At 41.1% G+C, this 22,333-nt stretch overlaps 2 protein-coding genes across 8 annotated transcripts in view; one reads left to right on the top strand and one right to left on the bottom strand.

Moving 5' to 3' along the window:
* Positions 1 to 3,102, bottom strand: part of VTI1A (vesicle transport through interaction with t-SNAREs 1A) — a 366,600-nt gene extending 363,498 nt beyond the window's left edge. For 3 of the 5 annotated variants that reach the window (XM_047760686.1, XM_047760689.1, XM_047760688.1), the window contains exon 1: positions 2,681 to 3,102. In XM_047760686.1, the coding sequence (XP_047616642.1) occupies positions 2,681 to 2,774 (94 nt within the window). In that variant the 5' untranslated portion in view covers positions 2,775 to 3,102. The remainder of the gene's footprint in view (positions 1 to 2,680) is intronic. The other 2 variants (XM_047760687.1, XM_047760690.1) reach the window with 2 other exon arrangements.
* Positions 3,103 to 3,212: 110 nt separating this feature from the next.
* Positions 3,213 to 19,187, top strand: ZDHHC6 (zinc finger DHHC-type palmitoyltransferase 6). Of its 3 annotated transcripts, none has more exons than XM_047760682.1 (11): positions 3,213 to 3,423; positions 4,438 to 4,911; positions 5,550 to 5,641; positions 7,146 to 7,305; positions 8,744 to 8,905; positions 10,187 to 10,240; positions 15,035 to 15,202; positions 16,227 to 16,268; positions 16,959 to 17,104; positions 17,206 to 17,252; positions 18,576 to 19,187. In XM_047760682.1, exons 2-11 carry the CDS (start codon positions 4,645 to 4,647, stop codon positions 18,677 to 18,679), a joined length of 1,242 nt encoding a protein of 413 aa, XP_047616638.1. In that variant the 5' UTR covers positions 3,213 to 3,423; positions 4,438 to 4,644; the 3' UTR covers positions 18,680 to 19,187. The 3 variants fall into 3 exon arrangements, with proteins under 3 accessions (XP_047616638.1, XP_047616639.1, XP_047616641.1); XM_047760683.1 differs by having other exon boundaries at positions 17,206 to 17,302; XM_047760685.1 differs by lacking the exon at positions 3,213 to 3,423 and having other exon boundaries at positions 4,865 to 4,911; positions 7,238 to 7,305.
* Positions 19,188 to 22,333: the final 3,146 nt, after the last annotated feature.

The raw sequence follows: 22,333 nt of genomic DNA, 5'->3' as shown, positions 1-22,333 counted from the left end.
GTTAATTGTATTTAATCCTACTCACTCTACTTCAATTACAATAAGTTAATATTTGGGGAATAAACTGCTTTGGCTGAAAAATTTGCTTCAATTTTTACCTTCTTCTTCTTTTTTTTTTTTTGTCTTTTTGTCTTTTTAGGGCCGCACCTGCAGCATATGGAGGTTCCCAGGCTAGGGGTCCAATTAGAGCTACAGCTGCTGGCCACAGGCACAGCCACAACTACTCAGGATCCGAGCCATGCCTGTGACCCATACCACAGCTCATGGCAATGCCAGACCCTCCACCCACTGATTGAGGCCAGGGATCAAACCTGCAATCTCATGGTCAGGTATGTTAACCACTGAGCCACTACAGGAACTCCCAATTTTTATCTTCTTAACTCAAGTAAATTCTGGGTCAACCACCAATGATGCTCTGAAGAAGAGATTATAATTACTTTTAATAATACTGTTTTTGCCATGGATGTCTATATTATTTTCTGTTAGTATATGTGTGTGTATTATATATATATATATATATATATATATATATATATATATATATATAAAATTAATATATATATCTGAGGTTCATAACTACATAGATGTACTTTAAATCTTTTTCTATTTATCAATTAGAAACATTATAAAGTAAGCAAATGCAAGTAATTATTAAGGGGGAAACCACAACATTTTTAAGTATTAGCATTTAATTATTCAAGTCAGTAAGCATTTTTCCAGTGCCAGCTATACAGTCTTCTTTCAACTCTCATGTAGCTGCTGTCTTTGAGCTTTACATTATACTGTAGCTAAAGAGAGTCAAGGCCTTTATTTTTAAGGTTCTTAATCCAAAGGTTTCCTTCTCTGTGCTAAGAATGGTTACATTAAAATATAAAGGCTGTTACAACTTTGCACCCAGGAATGACTTTGTTACTTTATAAAACAGTATCCCAATACAAAAACTATTAGCCCAAACAAACCAACAAAAATATGTCTACTGCTAAAACTATTATAATTAGAAACAAGCAAAAATCCCATGGAAACCACAAGTCCTGATATTCTGAGGCTCTGGGATCCAAGTCAAAGGAAGCAGTCTCCAAGAACAATGACAACAAAAATCAAGATGATCTTGGGCAGTGGAGACAAGCAGAACTGAAGAGAAGAGGCCAGGTGGTGTATCATCAAGTGAGGAGGCCATCAGCCACTTTCGCCACAAAAATCTCCGAGGCGGCAGAGCTCGGTGGTATAGGCTACCTTGAGTCTCTTCTCTTGTTCCCTCACTCGAACTCATAAACCTCCTTAAGACATCATCCTCCACCTCCTCCAGAACTAACTGAGACTTCAGGAGATGAGAGGGGTGTAAGTTCAGGGATCCTGGCTTCAAGCAAATATCCCTATTAACAGAAAATAGGTGGGGGGAAGAAAAACAAAGAAATAAAGGAAGAAAATTATTTATAAACACATAAATTTGGGGGGCGGGGAATAGGGAAAGGGAAAGAGGAATGACAACTTAGGTCCACGAGAAATTATTGCAGGCATCAAGGATTGACTAACAAGGTGGGACAATGAAGTTTCCCACCAGTTCACAGATGAATGAGCACTCCTTTTCCAACATATTACACACCAGAGAACTAAGGCAGGGCCAAGTCTAGATGGTCCAATTTCCCTAACAAAACTGAGCCCCAAAGTAACAATGTTAACTGCAACTAAATGCTCAAATTAAATCTGTATTTAGAGAATAGTAAATCCTAAAACAATGCCCTTCAGACAAAAATCACACAATATCATACTTAAGTATCTGCTCATTCACTTAAACATTTTCCTGAGCCCCTTCTGGGTAAATGCCAAGGAAATCAAACATAGCTCCCACCTCCGCATAGCTGACAGTCCAGCATTGCAAATAAGATGTGCTAAAACACAAAACCAAACCAAACCAAAACTCTTCTACATGAGAGTTGTGGAATTTTAAAAGTGAAAAAAAAAATCATTCTGTATCAAGTTTTACAATGGGTTACAGATCCTCAAGAAGGGTGAGAAATAATAAATGGGGTTGGAGGTATGAAAAACGCTAATGATTATAGCAGCTCACATCAAGAAAGGACTTTACATATGTAAAATCATTTAACCTTCACAATAACCCTATGAGAGACATACAATTCCCCCCATTTTTCCAAGAAGGAAAGCTGAGAGAAGTTAAGAAACTTGCCTACATAACACAACTTATAAGTGGCAGAGCTGAGATTTGAATCCAGGCACTAGGGCTCTTAAACCTGTTTTGCTGCCTATAATAATATTACTTGAAAAAAACAACGTTGCTGTACAATGTAGACCCGTGGTTCCTGTACTTTCATTCATTCTCTGAATACTCTCTCATCTATATAGTTAACAATCAAGCCAATCCAAACAAAATTAAAACTCAGAGAAAAGTCCCCAAGGTTATCCGGGTAACAAGGCAGTGGGGTCCAGATTAGAGCCCAGAGGAGTCAGATTATACTGCACCCCACAAAGACTGTGGGGTGCAGTGTCATCTCTCCCCTTACCCTCAACCAACCTCAAAATCCGTCCCTCCAGGAGGCCCTAACACCACCCGACTCCAGACTCGCGCTTCAAAGACACACTTATTCAGGTGGCGTTTCATCGTCCACGCCCAAGCCTCCCGGCTCTCCTGTCCACCTCCGCCCAACCAGGACAGGACTCTCACCAGGCGGGAGTCGGGGCACCCTTGCAATCTTGTTGGTGATCTCTGCAGTGAGTACCGCGAAGTCCTGCTCGTAGCCTTCGAAGTCAGACGACATGACGGCTCTGGAGTGGCCCGCCTGGGCCGGAGCCTAGGTCGGGGCTGGGGCCACAGGGGGCAGAAAAACAGAGTCCAGGGAACACAGGAAGGGTCCACTTCAGAGAGGAGCGGAGAACCGGGGACAGCTCCTAGCCCGGCCGCTTCCTGGTTGTTCGTCACTATTTTAGTCCTCCGGAAGTTGGGCTGGATGCGCTTTTTATTTTCCGCTCCGGCTACAAGATTAAGAAATTTCCTAACGAAGAGCACTTAAATTAGCGCCCTCAAAAGCCTAAGAAAATGTTCCAGTTCTCAGGGATCACTGAAAGCATCTTTTGCCCCTCTACGTTCTGGAAAGCGGATCCAGCTTTCCAATCTAGAGTCAGAGGAACTTGCTTCCCGAGGGAAGTTTGATGCAGTGAACCTGCCGGAAGTAGCTGTCCTGGAGACTGCGCAGTGGGCCTGAGCGGGAGAGCCGCGGCGAGGGCGCTGGCGGAGAAGCGGCAACGTCGTGGCTGATCTCGCACTGCACCCAGGATTTGCTTTCTTCTTACGCTGGGCTGGGGGGCCCAGGACGGAGTTATCCGAGCAGGAGAAAACTTGCTTGGGGTGAGCTCGGGCCGCCCCGGAAATGCGATGGCCGAGGAGCAGGCACTGAGGACCAGACCGAGGTGGGAGTCACACAGGGGACGTGACCATGATTTTGGCGGTGTTCGCCCCACCCAAGTGAGGCCAGAATCTCCAGAATGTAGAGACCAACCTCGCTTACCATGATGTTCATGCCCTGAGTGAGGATTTCCAAGCGCTCTGCTCCGTGACAGGAGTGGGAAACTGAGGCACAAGGCAGCGGCATCCGTTGATTCAAAGTCTTGTTACCGTCAGAGCTTTTTTCCTTGACTCACTCCAGTCCAGTCCGAAGTACCCTTCTACAGATCTTTCTGGGACTCGCCGTCCTGCCTTCCAGTCCCTCGCTCCCGGAGGCTCTTCCTTTTCTGTTTTTCCTCAAATATTTTCATTCAGGTTCATTCTCACACACGCCTCTGGTCAGAATTTCACACACACACTTCTCTTTCCCCGCCTCTTCCTTCTCTTTGCTTTCGCTCTCCTGCTTCTTTACCTTTGGCACAAATAGACTCTTAGGTTAGTGTTGGGGTGGAGGCAACCGCAGGCAAATGGTGTGGACTGTGTCTACATCATACTTGATTAATTCGAGACTGGATAAGAGGCAGTTTAGAATTCCGTGAAAGGAGTTTGAAAACTTAAGTTTCTATTGAGTTCACCTGTTGGTTGTCACCGTAGTATAATCACTTAGCCTCTCCAAGCCACTTTCTTTTCTATGAGGAAGGAAACTGGATCAGGCCCACTCTAAGGCTCTCCCTTCCCAGCTCTAAACTTCTTTTTCTCCTCAAACCAGTCACTGAACCGTTGCATAGTCACAGTCCTCTGACAAGTTGGGAACAAAGGAATAAAAACAACCATTTTAGAATCTTGTATCCAGTTTACATGCCATTCCAACTTGAGGCCTAGTTTGGATAAGAGGAAAATAGTTCTTTTTGACATTTGATGAGATCCTCATTCCATAGTAATGTATTTGTGAGCTGCTTTTGTTTAGGTGATTATTGGAATTAACCAATGCAGTATCCAGTAGTATGTCCTACCAAACTTTCTCATTTTGTTTTCTTTAGATTGGGCTTCAAATCAAGACACTGCATTCTCCTAGAAAAAACAAAGAGTTTGTAACGGTGAACATGGTGTAATCTGCATTAACATCCCACACCATGAAGGCATGACAATTAAGGAACACATGTGGACTTGTGGCACATGGAAATGTGTGCACAGAAAAAAGAAATCTGTAATTCTTTAAAAACAGGAAGGTGTTCTTCCTCACCAAAATGGGTACATTTTGCTCAGTCATCAGGTTTGAAAATCTCCAAGAATTAAAGAGACTTTGTCACTGGGGTCCCATTATAGCCCTTGGTGTTATAGCAATATGTTCTACCATGGCCATGATTGACTCTGTTTTGTGGTATTGGCCCTTACATACCACTGGAGGAAGCGTGAATTTCATCATGTTGATAAATTGGACTGTCATGATTCTTTATAATTATTTCAATGCCATGTTTGTTGGTCCTGGCTTCGTCCCTCTGGGGTGGAAACCGGTAAGAAAAAGATTCTTTAAGTTAGTAAACTCTAATAATAATGATATATTTGGTTTAGTTTTGCCTTACCTGCTAACCAATAATATCAATCACAGCCTGCTCTTTCCCTTGGTAGAGACTAAATGTGTTACTCACTGATCCTTTAGAGCTCAAAAAATTTATTTCATACCGATTTGAAAGTATTGATCTAAATTAGTGTTTCCCAAAGCAGGTTCATTGAATAATTCTGCATTAAAAAAAAAAAAAAAGGAGAGGTGGTGATGAGTACGTGGTTGTAAGTTTCTAGGAAACACTTCGAATCATAAACCTCATTAACAGTGTGGTTTGGCTCTAGGATCCCTTTTCACGCAATATATTACCGTCCTTCATAACTGAGAAAAAATCTTTGGAAACTGCTGGTTTAAACCACGAAGTATTCACGAACAATGGACAGCCAGTAATAACAAATCAAGTCTTAAGAATAAATACTATGGTTTGATTTTCTCTTGGAGGGGATAGGGAAAGGGTAGGATCTTAACTCACATTTCCAGCCCTTTTATTTGAGCCAAAATACTTTTAAATGATGAATTTCTGATATCAGGAGCGTCACTTTTCCAATTACCCAGAAGTTTATGTTTTGTTTATATTTTGCTGTCAAGGAAAATTCTCAGGATAGCATGTACCTCCAGTATTGTAAAGTCTGCCAAGCATACAAGGCACCACGGTCACATCACTGCAGAAAGTGTAACAGGTACTGTCTGTCTTTCCTGTTTATTGGGATCTGATCAGCTTGATTACTGGCCCTTTGTTGTTATTCTTTCAACCACATCAATCCTAGTTTATTTTCCGCAAGGTGGTTACTTTATAAACAATGTTGTCAAAATACTCAAGTGTCCATAATCTTTACTTCTAAATTGTCAATTCTGATAATAAATAAATCTCCCTCTTATTCATTATAAGTGAAAAGGTTTTTCTAAAAAAATACAGATTTACTTTGCCTCTTGCCCTGCCTAAAGCAGGGTAAAAAGTTGTTTGTTTTCTTTTTCTTCATAATCCTGATTTTAATAATCCTGATTTTAATCAGGATTATCTGTGCTTGTCATCTGTCATCTTGGCTAGCCTTAGAATTGTTCCAAGTCTAAATCGTGAAGGAGACCTGCTTTTTCCATTATATAGGAGACTAACATTTACACCTTATACAGATTTGAAAAAATGAATCCAAGTGCCTGTTATCACAAGTGTTTAATATAAAACACTTAATTGGAAGAAAATGGAATCACTATAAAAAATGCGAATTGTAGAACCTTTTTTTTTTTTTTTATCTTTTTGCCTTTTCTAGAGCCGCTCCTGCGGCATATGAAGATTCCCAGGCTGGGGGTGTAATCGGAGCTGTAGCCACCAGCATACGCCAGAGCCATAGCAACACGGGATCCAAGCCTCGTCTGGGACCTACACCACAGCTCACGGCAACGCCGGATCCTTAACGCACTGAGCAAGGCCAGGGATCGAACCCGCAACCTCATTGTTCCTAGTCGGATTTGTTAACCACTGCGCCACGACGGGAACTCCCTAAGGTAGAACCTTTTTTAAAGGTACATCTATATCCACTGATAAATAAGAAATTTATGATGAGAATGTTGAGGCTTATGGGGACCACTGGAGGCAAATAAAGTTGAATTTGAGGCAAGAAAATGTTCTTTTAGCTACCTCAAGGAAAGGAAGCACAGTAAGACTTTGCTTTTTATACCACATCTTATATTCCCAGAGTTAGCTTACTTAGCTCAGAGATTCCACATCTAAAGGATAAGAACAGGAAGGAAGGAAGTTTCAAGTGTCTGCTGGGCCCCACCAACCCCCGTGGAGATTTATAAGTGATTTTGTTCGTCTCTGTTGTATTTCACTTCAGTCACTGCATTTCAGAGGAAAACCAGGAACCACACTCATTTCTTTATAATGAACGTCTCAGTGGGCCTCCTGACTTCTTTAAACAAACTCACTTGTAGCAGACATCTTTTCCTCAGAAGCTGTTACAAAGCCTGCCCTTTCTTGTGCTGTTTAAAATTTAAAAGAAGACACTGTTCAGAGTTGTTTAAAAACTCATAAAGCTTTTTCATTCTGTTCGTGAAGTGTCATATTCCTCTGTGTCTCATGCACAGACGTGCTAGATCCCTATGTCCTTGATCTTTTGAAGACCAGAGTTATTAAAAGTAGACAAGATTTTCTTTCTCATGTTTAATGTAAATTTTTCTTGTTAGATGTGTGATGAAGATGGACCATCACTGTCCTTGGATCAACAACTGCTGTGGTTACCAAAATCATGCTTCGTTCACACTGTTTCTCCTTCTAGCACCACTGGGTTGTATTCATGCTGCCTTTATTTTTGTTATGACAATGTATACACAGCTTTATAATCGGGTAAGTGAAAATGTTTGTGGTAAATTCATTCATGCCAGATTATGTAGCAGTTATCAGGGTTTTTTAAGAAGTCCCTTTTGGAATTAGGCTTTCTCCAGTTTAGGTAAGGAACAGAACTTTGCTTTACCCCTCTATGGATTTCTTTTTAAAAAGCATTAAAATAATTTTTAAGATGAGGAAAGATTATTTTGTCCTGGAAGCTCACCTTGTATGCTCTAGTTGAAGTTGATAATTATTTTAGTACCACATATATAACTTATTGGACTTCAAACTTGGTAGCTGTGGTAAGAATAGAGGAAAAAGGGAAAGAGGAGAAAAAGACAGTGCTGGTGCTTTCTGTTTCAGTCCAGTCCCGTGGCAGGTTGCAATTCTTTTATTCATTTCTGATTCCAGTGCCCTGGGGCATGGCTCCTGGAGCAGGTAAAACATCCTGCAACACATTGAGTTGATTTATGGGCAAGTAGTCAGGCGATAAAGTTCAGTGGTCCCTAAAGAGGCCTGGAGAGTAAATGAGGGACACAGGCCCTAGGGGAACGTGGCAAAGTGGAGAACACACATCCTTCACCCCAGGGACATCCCATATGTGACTACAGCCAGTTTTTGATGTTTGGAAACCCCACCTGTTGATGCCAGATCTTCTGAGTTTTCAAGAAAAAAATCTGAAAATCTGTATTTTTTTTATGTGAACTCTGATTTCTAAATGTTGGCACCTGACCAAATATTTTTAAACATTTCACAGGTCATATTTGGCCACCTCTGTTTTGTTAGTTTTTAAACCTCTGGTTGTAGCACATGAGGGAAAAAACCACTGACTCCTAGGCTGTGTTTGTTGCTATGAGTAATTAAATATAAAAAAGCAAGAGAAAATGGGAGACACAGTTACAGCTTAGATTGGCATCCTCAGTTATGCATGGTAATGTTTGTGGGTCTGTCTGACTCTGACACTTTCCAAGGAAACAGTAACAAACAGAAAAGCATTTTATGTCTTTTGTTGTTGTTGTTGTTGTTGCTATTTCTTGGGCCACTCCCGCGGCATATGGAGGTTCCCAGGCTAGGGGTTGAATCGGAGCTGTAGCCACTGGCCTACACCAGAGCCATAGCAACGCGGGATCCAAGCCGCGTCTGCAACCTACACCACAGCTCACGGCAACGCCGGATCGTTAACCCACTGAGCAAGGCCAGGGACCGAACCCACAACCTCATGGTTCCTAGTCGGATTCGTTAACCACTGCGCCACGACGGGAACTCCCAGAAAAGCATTTTAGAATACCTGAGAAGAATAGACCACAGTATTAGGTGGAAACAGCTCTGTTTGCTTTGGCCACGGTATCAGGTTTGTCATTCCTTGATCTTTTTGATCAAGTTTTTTTTTTTATGATACAGTAGAGTCTGAGTGTTTATAACAACCAAGCACTTCAAGTGTGTGTTTTGTTTATAGCTCTCCTTTGGGTGGAACACGGTCAAGATTGATATGAGTGCAGCCCGGAGAGATCCTCTTCCAATATTTCCGTTTGGATTAGCTGCATTTGCTGCCACCTTGTTTGCCTTGGGATTAGCTTTAGGAACAACCATAGCTGTTGGGATGTTATTTTTTATCCAGGTAAGTTGCTCAGTTACCTCTTGCTAGAAGTTGTCCAGTTATCGGGACTACTTATAATGAGAAAGAGATAAAGGCTGTGTTTACGTATGCAGTATGAAATGGAAATTATCATTACCTAGTCCATCTATGTGATTAATTTAATCTTCTACTGGTCAGGTAATTTTGAAGTAACTTTGCCAGAATTTCTAGGTAGTTGATTTAAATTTTAACATGTTAACTTAGAGTTGTACAGCACTTTATACTTTGAAAGCTCTTCTCACAATGTCTCGGTTTTCACATCCATTGGTGTAAAAACCTGCATAATTGGAAATTTCATATCTAAGAAAATAAAAAATAGAATCAAGACTGCATATACTCAGCTTTTTTTTTCATTTTTTGTCTTTTTAGGGCCACACCCACAGCATATGGAGGTTCCCAGGCTAGGGGTTGAATTGGAGCTACAGCTGCTAGCCTGTGCCACAGCCATAGCAATGTGGGATCCGAGCCAGTCTGCAACCTTCACCACAGCTCACGGCAACACAAGATCCTTAACGCACTGAGCAAGGCCAGGGATTGAACCCACGACCTCATGGTTCATAGTCAAATTTGTTTCTATTGCTCCATGACGGGAACTCCCTGAATATATTCTATTTTTAAGGTAAGCAGATTTTCTAGGTTGTCTGAAATGAGTCACTGTTACTTGTAATAAAGAGGTTAATCATACACTTAAGGTTCATTAAGAATAGTGGTAAAAGATTTTAATAGCAAAATATATTTAATGCTGATTGAATGGATTGTATCAATATTTTATGAATATTCTGAAAAACTTATTCAGAAGACAGTACTTAAACATGATATTTGGAGTTCCCGCCGTGGCACAGCAGGTTAAGAATCTGACTGCAGTGGCTTGGGTCTCTGTGGAAGTACTGGTTCAATCCCCAGCCCCGCACAATGGATCAAGTGGCAGTCACAGCTACAGCCCGGATTCAATCCCTGGCCTAGGAACTTTCCATATGCCACGGGGGGCAGCCATAAAATTAGAAAACAAACAAACAAAACAAAACAAAAAAAACCAAGATTTTTTTATTTAAACAGTAGGTTCAGATGTGCTTGTGGATTGACGTCATCATTTATATGAAGAAGTAGTGCAGATGGATGCTGTGTTAACTTCCTCTGTTTTCCTGATATCTCAATTTATGTAATGGAGCAATAAAAACTATCTCACAGGGTTAGCAGAGAGAGGATTATCTTAAATGAACCAGTCACATTATAAAATTTTACAATGTATCGTTTAATTTCCAGATGAAAATAATTCTCAGAAACAAAACTTCTATTGAATCATGGATTGAAGAGAAGGTAAATTTTATAATTGTTTCCTCACTATCAGTAAAAGTGCTGATTAACTAATGGACCAGATTAACTAATAAATGCCCCCAAATGAAAACTTGACTACAAGATGGCTTCCTTAAGTCTTTCACCTGCCATGTAAAAGGTGAGTGTAGGAACCATTTGATTTATCCCTGGTTTAATATAACTCTCACAGAAATGTCTCACACACTGAGTTGCTGAAGAGGCCTCAGCCACACTTTAAACCATTTGACCATACTCTCTTAGACTAAAGGAGAAGGCAGGCCTTTTGGAAAGGAACTTCTCTCTTAGCAAGTTGCCATCACATGGGTTTTAGACATCGGATAGATAATTGTTATAACAATTTAGCTTATCATAAACCTCACAGCCTCCAGTACATACTTCACACTGTCCATTGTGATTTTGATGTGAAAAGTACCTTTGGCAACCCCGCTCCCTTCACTCCCTTCAGGTCCTCATCATCACTGAGGCAGGGATGCGCCAGGGGCCGGGCAAATAACCCAGGGAAGTGGAGCCAGCCTCTGTGCCAGAGCTGCTCGGCAGGCAGAGCTGCTTGTTGCCACACCCAGTATTGTGAGATCATCTCATTTTTTTTTTTCAAGACAAGTCAGAGATCTGGATTTCTTTTTTTTTTTTTTTTTGAAATTACTTATTTTAATAACTGAAAACAGTAATAGATATTTTTGGTTTAAAAAAGTATCATAGTACAAAAGGGTAATTCTGAGACACAAGGCTCCCCATGTTCCTCCTCTGCTTCTAACTCAAAAGGGTCCCATCGCCTACAGGAGAAAGGTCACATGCTTCCAAGCCTCCAGGACCCTGCTCGATCCGGCTCCTGCTTCCCGCTGCAGCCTCATCGGCCCTCCAAGCTGTCTCTCATTCCCCTGCCAGTCTACTGTTCATCTACCCCAGCCCCCTGCAGTGCTGACTTGGCCTGCCCATCCCCGGGCTCTGTCCATGTCCTCACTCTGACAGCAGAGATCTGGATTTCTATATTACCTCCTTTTTGTTTTTAAGCATTGGCAAGCAATTCAAATTAAAGACAGACTCATGGGCCAAATAAAACACAGCTCCCTGGCAGCCAGCTTGTGAGCTTTAATTAATAGCAGTAGAGTTCTCATTTTTTTGGTCCCAGGACCTTTTGCATTCTCAAAAGTTGTTTAGGACACTAAAGAGCTTTTGTTAGTGTGTGTTGTATCTATTGATGATTGCCATATTTTCTAACTGAGAAGCTCTTTGAATATTTATTATTTCATTTAAAAATAACAGTAATAAACTCCTTACTTGTTAATAAAAAAGAGCATATTTTTTGGAAGAAAACAATTAAAATTTCCAAAATAGGAAGAGTGGCATTGTTTTATGTTTTTACAAATCTCTTTAATATCTGACTTAACAGAAGACAGTTGAATTCTCACATCTACTTCTGCATTCAGTCTGTTGAGATATTTTGCTTTGATTGAAGTATATGAAGAAAGTTCAGCCTCAAACAGATAAGTAGGTAGAAAGGGGTGGAATAATTTATCATGCCTTTTAGTTAAGAGTGGTTATTCTCTGATACCACATAAAACTTGACAAGTGCTCGTTCTTGAGAGGTTAGTGGCATGTGAGATCTGAAGCTACACCAGTACATTGCACTCTTTTGTATTTAAATTCATCAATCTATCCTGCTCTTTGAATGGCTCTTTTACCCGTATAGGGTATCAGGGCTTGGTCATTTGGAAAATACTGGTTTACAGCGTTACATGGATTTGTCAAATGTTGATACATTTCCTTATACAATATCTAAAAGCCACATTCATTACTACCAATTTTATGGGGAAAATCTTTAGCTATTGGAAAGTTATCAAGCTGTTGGTGGATACAAATTTTCCAAAATTCTGACTTTCACTTGAAAGCCTTAAATTTTCCACTGGCAACAAATAGTTGTTTTTACGAAGTAACAGCCTACTTTGTTCATTTTTGAGAAAACATTCGCTGGATACTGAAGTCTGAATAACCTTAGTTTGTCTGACACGTTACTCATTCTTTCAAGTAAAAATTGTGTTACATGAAAAAAGCTGGCAACACATCTTTTGTTAGCTCACAACTCAAGTGTTTTCCTTGAGATTCAGCACTTCAGCAGGTTTTATGTGTACTTCCCATTTTGTCACACAGAATTTTATAAGGATATCTAATCTTGAGGATTGAGATGTACTAAAAATAATAATTCATATTGTTTTATTCAGGACATGTTTACCTAAAACCGGGCTTTTCATTGGGCTTTGTTTTGAATTATAAGTGTAGCAGTGAAGAATATAGCAACTACTAATACAGTTTGGTGCCCCTGTCTTGATTTCTGCTTAAGGTGTCAGCAATTTCACTGACCATTGCAAATGTCAACACAGTGAACAAGGCACATAACATCTTAGTGTTATTATTATAAAAGTTGTTTGACTTTGTTGAACCCCAAGAAAAGGTCTTGGGGACTCAAAGAGGTGTGCAAGGCATGCTTTGAGAACCATTGCTGTACAGGTTAAGTCCAAGCTCCTTAGTTTTTGCGTCATAAAACCCTTCAGGTCTTCCCTTTCCCTACATTCCCCACCCATGCTATTTACCCTCGGTATCAGCTAATACCAAATAGTTTGCATCTTGTGCTTCTGTATCTTTCCAAATGTTGTTTTCGCTGCCTAGAACATTCTTTTCCCCTCTTTTTTGCCTTATTTCTTGTCCCTTAAGACTTAGTTTAGGTCTAAGGGACAAGAACCCTTCCTTGACTCTCCCCAGACTAGGTTAAACACTTTTGTTCCCTTTTCCCATAGCACTTACTGCGCATATCTGTCACCTTTTAACACACGGTATTGACTGAATCCTCCAACTTCATTGAGTGCTTCTCAGGGCAGAGGCCATGCCTTGGTCATCTTTGTAACCTACTTTCATTTTTAACACTTTCTCTGTTAAATATTATTCTAATATTTAATATTAGTATTCTAGATCTCTGTTCTCTAAGGCTCTTAATTCATTTCAGAGACTGAAGCTTTTGTATACAAAAAGGGAAAAGAAATTACCCTCTGCTGTCTGGGTGGGGATAGACTTAACATGTGGTCTTGTTACAGCTTGACAGGTCTTTTAATTGCTGCATTTTTTTTTTCTTTTTAGGGCCACACCCTAGGCATATGTCACATGGAAGTTCCCAGGCTAGGGGTCGAATTGGAGCTGCACGTGCTGGGCCTACACCACAGCCACAGCAATGCCAGATCGGAGTCACATCTACAACTACACTGCAGCTCATGCAACACCAGATCCTTAACCCGCTGAGCGAGGCTAGAGATCAAACCCTTGTCCTCATGTATACTAATCGGGTCTGTTACTGCTAAGCCACAACGCCAGGCAATTCTTTTAATTGTATTAACAGTAGTATCACTTTATAAGTAACTACAAGGAGCTTCTCCCTACAATACTGTCCCCTGATAATAAAATATTTCAAGATATCATTTCTAGCTAGCATAATATACTGACATTGGATTAACAGTGTTTTTTTGTTCATGACCAAGGTTCTTTATAAACTGCCATGGTAAAACTAGAAGTTATTTTAAAACTGGCACTCTGTTGCTGAATAAAAAAATCACATAAATGGTTGTCTTAAGTTATAGAAAACGTATCAAAATTATTAGATTTTCTGACACAATAAGTATCAATTGGATTTGTACACTTACTGTAGGAATAAGTAATGTATCTTTATACCCCTAGCTGTGAGTGGAAATTCAGAAATTTCTTTGGAATTTCTATCAGGAGTTACTGTCATGGTGCAGCAGAAACGAATCCAACTAGGAACCATGAGGGTTCGATCCTTGGCCTCGCTCACTGGGTTAAGGATCCGGTGTTGCCGTGAGCTGTGGTGAAGGTCAAAGATGCAGCTCAGATCTGGCATTGCTGTGGCTGTGGCGTAGGCTGACAGCTATAGCTCTGATTGGACCCCTAGACTGGGAACCTCCATATGCTGCGGGTATGGCCCTAAAAAGCAAAAAAGACCAAAAAAATAAAGAAATATCTATCATAAATTCTAAGCCAGTTTATCCCCGTACGTAAAACACAACCATTTAAATGCCCAGAATATAATTTATGAAACCTGAATATTTATATATATATATACACACCCATAAAATGCACATGTAAATGTCTATATAAATAAGCATATAGACACATGTAATGGTATATAAAACTGAAAGAAAACTTCCTGTGCATACCTGCTAGTTTTTAAAAAATAATTTTCTTAAAATGATGACTCCCCTGTTACACATTTTCTGGCCATTCTCACAGTATCACTGCCACCCAGGATACAACCATGGCGTTCTAGTGCATCCCACCTGGCAGATCCCTGCATCCTGAATAAACCCTTGCTTTCTCTTAAATCTCTTTATTAGTAGCCCTTTTTTACACCTGGATTCTTTTGTTCTGCTAAACCAGCAGGAACATTGAGGATTTAATGACCTTTTAATATATGGAAAAAAAACTTTTTTTAATACGCATTTCTGAATGCTTGAATTCAGTCATACTTAGGCTTATTCCTAAATAGGCCCTATCAGACATTTGCTGGATAATCTCAGATAAGGTTGGTATTATGTGTCAAGTTGTTCCTATATTGTAAATAAGTGTGTTTATTTCTTTTGTGTACTTTAATGTTACAATGAGGAGGAGGGGTTTTTAGGAATGATACAGATTTGAGGAATAAATGTCTCAATAGTATGTTACTAAAGCCCACTTAAGGCAGATGTGTCTGCCATCTTACATCTCTGTTACCCACAGGCTAAAGATCGAATTCAATATTATCAACTAGATGAAGTCTTTGTTTTTCCTTATGATATGGGAAGTAGATGGAAGAACTTTAAACAGGTATTTACATGGTCAGGGGTCCCTGAAGGAGATGGACTGGAGTGGCCAATAAGAGAAGGCTGTCATCAGTACAGCTTAACAGTGAGTATGTTTGTTCAAATACTCTTATCTTTTTGCCTCACCTTCTTCCCCTTAACTTCTGAACTCCGATGGCGTTTTCTAGTAAAACAAGTAGTAAGAATTTTTTCAGTATGGCGAAATGAATCTCAATTAATAATTCTAAATCACTCCTTGTATCATATCCTTCTTCTTATTTAAATCTCTCTTTATCTCTCCCTACCTGTGGGACAAAGCCCTGATTCCTCAACTTAATTTTATAAAGTCTGGCCGAAAGCTGTCTTTCACCTACATCCTAGCAGAAGTCATCCTTCTAATCAGCCCCGTCTATTCAGCAAATTCCTGATACATTCCTGACACTTAACTCTGCCCACCCTATTTTTTCTGTCTCATGATCTTTTCTCTTTGGAAAATACTTCAGACCAGCTCCAATCCTACCTCCTCCATAAAGTCTAATCTCCCCACTCTAGACTCATCTGGATTTGGTGCTTAATTATTTACTACTGTATCTTATATCAAGTATCTTTAATTTTTAACTTGACAAGATTCTAGGCAGATTATTTCCCCTATTATATCTAGTGTAGTACCATTTAATAAATTGTTGCCGAATGAGTGGAGAAAAGTGGTTGAAATGAAGACTTTTAATCGAGACTCATTGTTGATGAATTTTGCGGTCTGTTTGCCATGGCTGAGAATTGGGGAGTCTCTGCATCCTCTTTACCTTAGGGACTAGCCCAAAGGCCCCTGAAGGTGGGGAGCCCAGCTCCCTGACCCCTGGGCCACTGGGCATGCTCTGCCAGTGTACACAGATGAGGGCACTAGAGAGGGAAGGCTGAGAATACCCCACTTCAGCTCTGGGTCTTAATCACAGTCATGGCCTTCTTTCCATGCTAATTTTTTTTAAAAAAATGCAGTCTTTAAATTATCAGCAGTTAGAAATGTTGAAAAATTGGGAGTTTGTCATGTCATGATGATATAATAAATCAGGAAAGCTGTTTTTCAACATTGAGATAAGACTTCATTTTTTCTCTTTATATCTTCCAAACAGATAGAGCAGTTGAAACAAAAAGCAGATAAAAGGGTCAGAAGTGTAAGTAATTCTTTTGCAATGCTACTAATTTCTTGTTTCTTTTGTCAGGCTCTAGACTTCTGTGTAGCTTTTAAAATTGTCTTTGAGTAGAAGACTTTTATTAAATAATATTTCTTAATATATTTGTTGAAATTTGATGCACATTACTTTTGTTTTCATTTAAATAGTTTGGGCTGGAGATTTGGAAGGAACTTAGTCAATTTATATTGTCAGTAGATAATTATCCTCAATGTGGTTCCTTAGATAAAACCTGTCCTTACAATGATGCTGTAGAATATAATGGCCACTAGCCACAGGTGGCAATTTAAATTTAATTTAAATTACCTAAAATTAAAATTTCAGTTCTTTGGTTGCACCAGCCACATTACAAGTGCTCAGTAGCTACATGTGCCTAGGGGCCACCACACTGATCCCACAAATATAGAACATTTTCATTACTCCAGAAAGTTCTATTGGACAGCACTGCTTCTAGAATTTCCTTCTCAGCCATGTGCTTGAAATGGAGGGTAAGAAAAGCCTGAGAGCTAGAAGCTTCAATTAATTACCTTCTATACAGGACCTGGGCAGATGGGGTACCAGGAGAGAAAGACTTGTTGCCTGATATTTTGAATCACCCGTCAACAGTTGACATTCGAGTTGAAAAACCTCAGGTATGGGTTAAGGTTAAATTGTTCTTCTCACTGGTGACAGGTTCGGTATAAAGTCATAGAAGATTACAGTGGCTCCTGCTGTCCTTTGAATAAAGGGATCAAAACCTTCTTCACCAGCCCCTGCACGGAAGAGCCTCGGATAAGGCTCCAGAAAGGGGAGTTCGTTTTAGCCACAAGGGGGTTACGGTAAGTGACAGGAAGTACTGAATTTCTTCTTTAATGACAAAACTGGCATCTAGCCTAAAAATATATATATATATTTAATTTTAATCTTTTCAATATTTCAGATACTGGTTGTATGGAGATAAAATTCTTGATGACTCCATTATAGAAGGTATGGAAGTGGAAGAGAGTGTTGAAAGGACAAGACTGCCAGCACTAACTGTATGTTTTACGAGAATAAGTTTTATAAACAATCACGTCATATACATTAGGGGAACTAAATAGGAAGGCACAGCATTAAGCAGCAGAAAGAAGCTCCTTGTGTTATTTCTCCATAACACACACTATTTTTTTTTTTGTCTTTTTAGGGCCACACTTGCAGTATATGGAGGTTCCCAGGCTAGGGATTGAATCGGAGCTGCAGCTGCCAGCCTACACCACAGCCACAGCAACGCCAGAACCAAGCTGCATCTGTGACCTACCCCATAGGCCACAGCAATGCCAGATCCTTAACCCACTGAGCAAGGCCAGGGATCGAACCTGTGCCCTCATGGATACTAGCCAGATTCGTTTCCGCTGAACCCCGACAGGAACTCCATAGTGCTTATATTTATTGGGTCATCCTAATGATAGATAATATCGGATCCCATACTTAACCATGTGACAGGCACGAGTAGAAATGCCTCATTTGTGGTATGAAAGTCCCCAGCAGTCCTCTGAGGTCAGTGTTGTCATTGACATTTTATTGGTGAGGGAATTGAAACATGGAGAGGCTCAACAGTGTGCCTCAGACCACATTAAAGGCAGGTAGAGCCCAGCCTCTAGCCCACACAATCTGGCTCCAGAGCTGTAGGCGAAACTGCTCTTCTGTACACTCCCCCATTGAAAGAATCATCCTATTAAGTTATTATAAAAATTAATGAATTGAAACTTTTGTGTCTTTGATTTTTTTACTTAGTTTAAGAGTTGTTCCTTTTTAAAGTAAAGATGAACCCAGGATGCCCTTTTGAAAACAGTGGGTTAATTATAAATTCACTCATGTAATAGGTTAGGCAAGCTTGATAAAGAAATGCACATCTTGGAGAAAGCAAAAAGAAAATCCACAAAGGCTACAGGGAGATCGTCCCCGGGAACAGATGAAGTATGGCAGGTGACAAACTCCTTCACAGTCCACACCCATTACGTGTGTGCACCCCCACTGGGAAGTTCCCCCAACTCTGCTGGAGCTCTCCTGAACCACATCAGCTCCTTTCCCAGATGATGGAATTTGGGAAATATTCTAGCTTGTTAGGCGTGTGTGTGTGTGTGTGTGTGTGTGTATCCTTACATATTTTTAATCTCAGTTCCTCAAATTGTTCTTATAAAAGATGGTAAATGGTGGTGAGCAGTAAAGTCTAAAAGCTTGTTAATTGAGAATAATAGGACTAAGGAGTCTCAGTAATGTCACAGTGGTATATATCTGACTATTTCATGTCAATTTCATTTTCTACCTCAGGTGTTTCAAGAGTAAGAGGATGGTTCCCTAGAAACTGTGTGGAAAAATGTCCGTGCGATACTGAAACAGAATCAGCCCCAGAGGGCGAGAAGAAAAATAGATAGCCAATGTTAAAGCAAAATTACTCTAATTCCGCTCCATTACTTGAAAATTGTACATATTACTAAAGAATTATGCAATGAGCCTACTCTGGTTAAGGTGTTCTTTTCCTCAAAGGTGCCCTAGTGCCATGAGCTAAATATTTTTATTACCATTTGAAATGGAAAAGCCATTCTGCACATGCCTTTGAATTCCTGCGCCTCTCTGCCACCTCACCCTCTCCTCAGAAGGAAAAACACTTCACCCAAGTAAGTCGATTGCATTTTCTCCAGGATTTTGTAATGCACTGCACAGGATGGACCTCACCTGCAGATAGAGTTCTCCCTTTGCCAGGAGCATCTGCATGTGATGCTTTTATCCTCTTTTCCTCTCAGCCGAAATTTCTTATGTAATACTCTAGATACTATAGATCTTAATTTGTCAGATTCAGTATAAGCTCAGATTTTATTACTCGTCTTTTAATAACAAAGATTTTGTCAAATCAAATAAAGATCAATGTCTGTATAAATCATAGTTTTTACTCAAAGCATCTCTCTTTTTGCTAACTAAAAAATATTGTCTTAGTTCCTTAGGAAAAATTGTTCTACTACCTTGTAAAAAAAAATCAGCATCTTTAATATTCACCATCTTTAATCATGAATCTTAAAACATATATATTGGCCACAAATAAATACTCAATTAGTGGCATTTGAGATCACAGGATTCTAGGAGACTGTCTTTTTTTTAATTGAAGTATAGTTGATTTATAGTGTTACAGGTATATAGCAAAGTGATTCAGTTATGCATACATATATATATATACACACACACATTATTTTTCAGATTCTTTTCTGTTAAAGGTTATTACAAGACGTTGAATATAGTTCCTTGAGGTATACATTAGGTCCTTATTGCTTATCTATTTTATATACAGTAGTATCTGTTAATCTCAAATTCCTAATTTATCCTCACCTCTTTTCTCCTTTGGTAACCGTAAGTTTGTTTTCTATGTCTATGAGTCTATTACTGTTTTGTAAATAAGTTCATTTGTATCATATTTTAGATTCACATTGCTGGTTCCTGGAGTCTGGCTGCAGGTCCCAGGGATCCCACGCTGGCTCCAGATTATTGATAGGGGGAGCTTGTTCCTGATACCCTTGGGTATGGGGTCCTGGGTGTCCTGAAGATTGCATTGGCCTGGTAGCGGGCAGGGCGAGGGCCCAGCTGGTCCCAAGGTAGGGTCTGGCCTGTGTTGTGGGATTGTAGTTTTCTTGCTTCAGGTGTCTGCACCCTGGTGAGTGAGGCTGGTCTAGAGGCTTGTGCTAGCTTCTTAGTGGGAGGGGCTGGTGCCTGCCCACTGGTGGATGGAGGTGGATCTTGGCCCTCGGGTGGGTCAGACTCCATCTAGGGGCATGTCTAGAAGTGGCTTCGGGCTCTTTAGTCTTTAGGCAGCCAGTCTGCTGCTAAGTAGGGCTGTGTCTTACCCAGTAAGTTGTATAACTTGAGGCATCCAGCACTGAAACCTACAGGCTGTTGGATGGGGCCAGGGCTTGGCACTGTTAAGCCAACATGGCAGGTGCCAGGAGTGTTGACACACTGGTCCAAATATGTCTGTGACTAGTGTCTGTGTCCCCAGGGTGAGCCGCAGCCATCCCCCACCTCTTCAGGAGACTTTCCAAATCCAACCGGTAGGTCTGGCCCAGGCTCCTATCAAATTACTGCTGTTTCCTTGGGTCCCAGTACGTGTGAGACTCTTTAAGAGTTGAAGTCACTATTTCTCCCAGTCCTGTGGGGCTCCTCCAGTTAAGTTCCGCTATCCTACAAGGCCACATGCTCTGGGGGCATGTCTTCTCAGTGCTGGACCTCTGGGCTGGGGGGGCCTGACGTGGGGCTCAGAAATCTCACTCCTATGGGAGAACTTCTGTAATGTAATTACTCTCCAGAAGTTCCCATCGTGGTTTAGTGGTTAACGAATCCGACTAGGAACCATGAGGTTGCGGGTTTCATCCCTGGCCTTGCTCAGTGGGTTGGGGATCCGGCGTTGCTGTGAGCTATGGTGTAAGTCACAGATGCGGCTCGGATCCTGTGTTGCTACGGCTCTGGCGTAGGCTGGTGGCTATAGCTGCAATTAGACCCCTAGCCTGGGAACCTCTGTATGCCATGGGTGCGGCCCTAGAAAAGACCAAAAAAAAAAAATTACTCTCCAGTTTGTGGGTCGCTCGAGGGGTATGGGGTTTGATAATAACACAAGTCCACTTCTTCAGCCTGTCTTGTAATGGTTCCTTCCTCATGGCTTAAGTTGTAGAAAATCTTTTTCTGCTAGGTTCCAGTTTTTTTTCATTGATGGTTGTTCTGTGGATGGTTGCGATTTTAGTGTGCCTATGAGAGGAGGTGAGTTCAGGGTCTTTCTTCTCCACCACCTTGGCCACTCCCTAGGAGCCTTTCAATGGAGTGATATCAAACTGCTCGTGTTTGAGTCTTTCCAAACCTGAGGCTTATGTGAGTGACAGGTTCTAGGCTGGTGGACTTGGATGTTTCGAGTCCCCTATTCTAATAGTAATTCTTTCTAAGGCAGGAAACTTGAGTTTTGTAACAGTTAAGAAGGGAAGGTCACCTGGGGATTCGGTGGTGAATGACGCCTATCCCCGTGCCATTCCAGCGAGGGGGAGGGAGGTACGTAGACATCAGATATGTCAGATGGAGTCATGGTTTATGGAGAGGGCGGCTGGGACAGTCTGATGGAGGTGACATTTGAAGCCAATGAGGGGACAAGTCCTGTGTCTCTGGGAGTATCTGCATTTTAGGCAGAAGAGCAGGCTGGACGGTGCCTGCGTGTTTAGAGGGCAGGAAGGTGGCCGTGGGGAGCAGTTGGAATGAGTGAGAAGGGAGTGGGAGAGGAGGCCAAGCAGATGTGGAGGGAGGTTAATTCCTGCCTTCCCTTTTGTTTCAAATACCCCAAAGCAGACGTTCTTCAGCTTTTCTGGGCTCAGGGTCCAGCAAGACCACCCAGGAACATGCTCCTTAATTCCAGTGGGAGACCAACAAGGAACTGTTGAGGACTACCTCCAGGGAGAGGCAAGAGAACAGGGATCGTGCTCAGTGGGCATTAGGGTTTGGCTGGTTTTTTTTTTTTTTTTTTTGGCTGTACCTGCAGTATATAGAGGTTCCCAGGCGAGGAGTCGAATTGGAGCTACAGCTGCTGGCCTACACCACAGCCACAGCAACATGGGATCTGAGCCACATCTATAACCTATACCACAGCTCACGGCAATGCTGGATCATTATCCCACTGAGCGAGGCCAGGGATCAAACCTGCATTCTCATGGATCCTAGTTGGGTTCGTTAACCACTAAGCCACGAAGGGAACTCCCAGGTCTTTATTATTGACTGCTGTGGGATAAGAAGGCCTGGCCCTCAGCTAGTTTCCTTCAGTAGTTATCAAACTTGGGAGCACACTAGAATCACCTGGGGACCTTTTAAAAATCCTGATGCCCAGACTATACCCCTGACCACGTTAATCAGAATCCCTGAAGTGTCACCCAGGCATCAGTATCTTTTTAAACTCCCAGGTAATTCTAGTGAGTAGCCCAGTTTGAGAACCACTAGCTTTCGTGATTGTTCAGAGGCCCTTGTCTAATTCTGATTCTCATCGTGGTCTGTGAGGAAACACACACCACAAC

This window comes from Phacochoerus africanus, chromosome 15 (assembly GCF_016906955.1).
Source record: "Phacochoerus africanus isolate WHEZ1 chromosome 15, ROS_Pafr_v1, whole genome shotgun sequence".
Classification (NCBI taxonomy): domain Eukaryota; kingdom Metazoa; phylum Chordata; class Mammalia; order Artiodactyla; family Suidae; genus Phacochoerus; species Phacochoerus africanus.
Note: the sequence above shows the minus strand (reverse complement) of the source record. Positions and strands in the feature narration are given on the sequence as shown.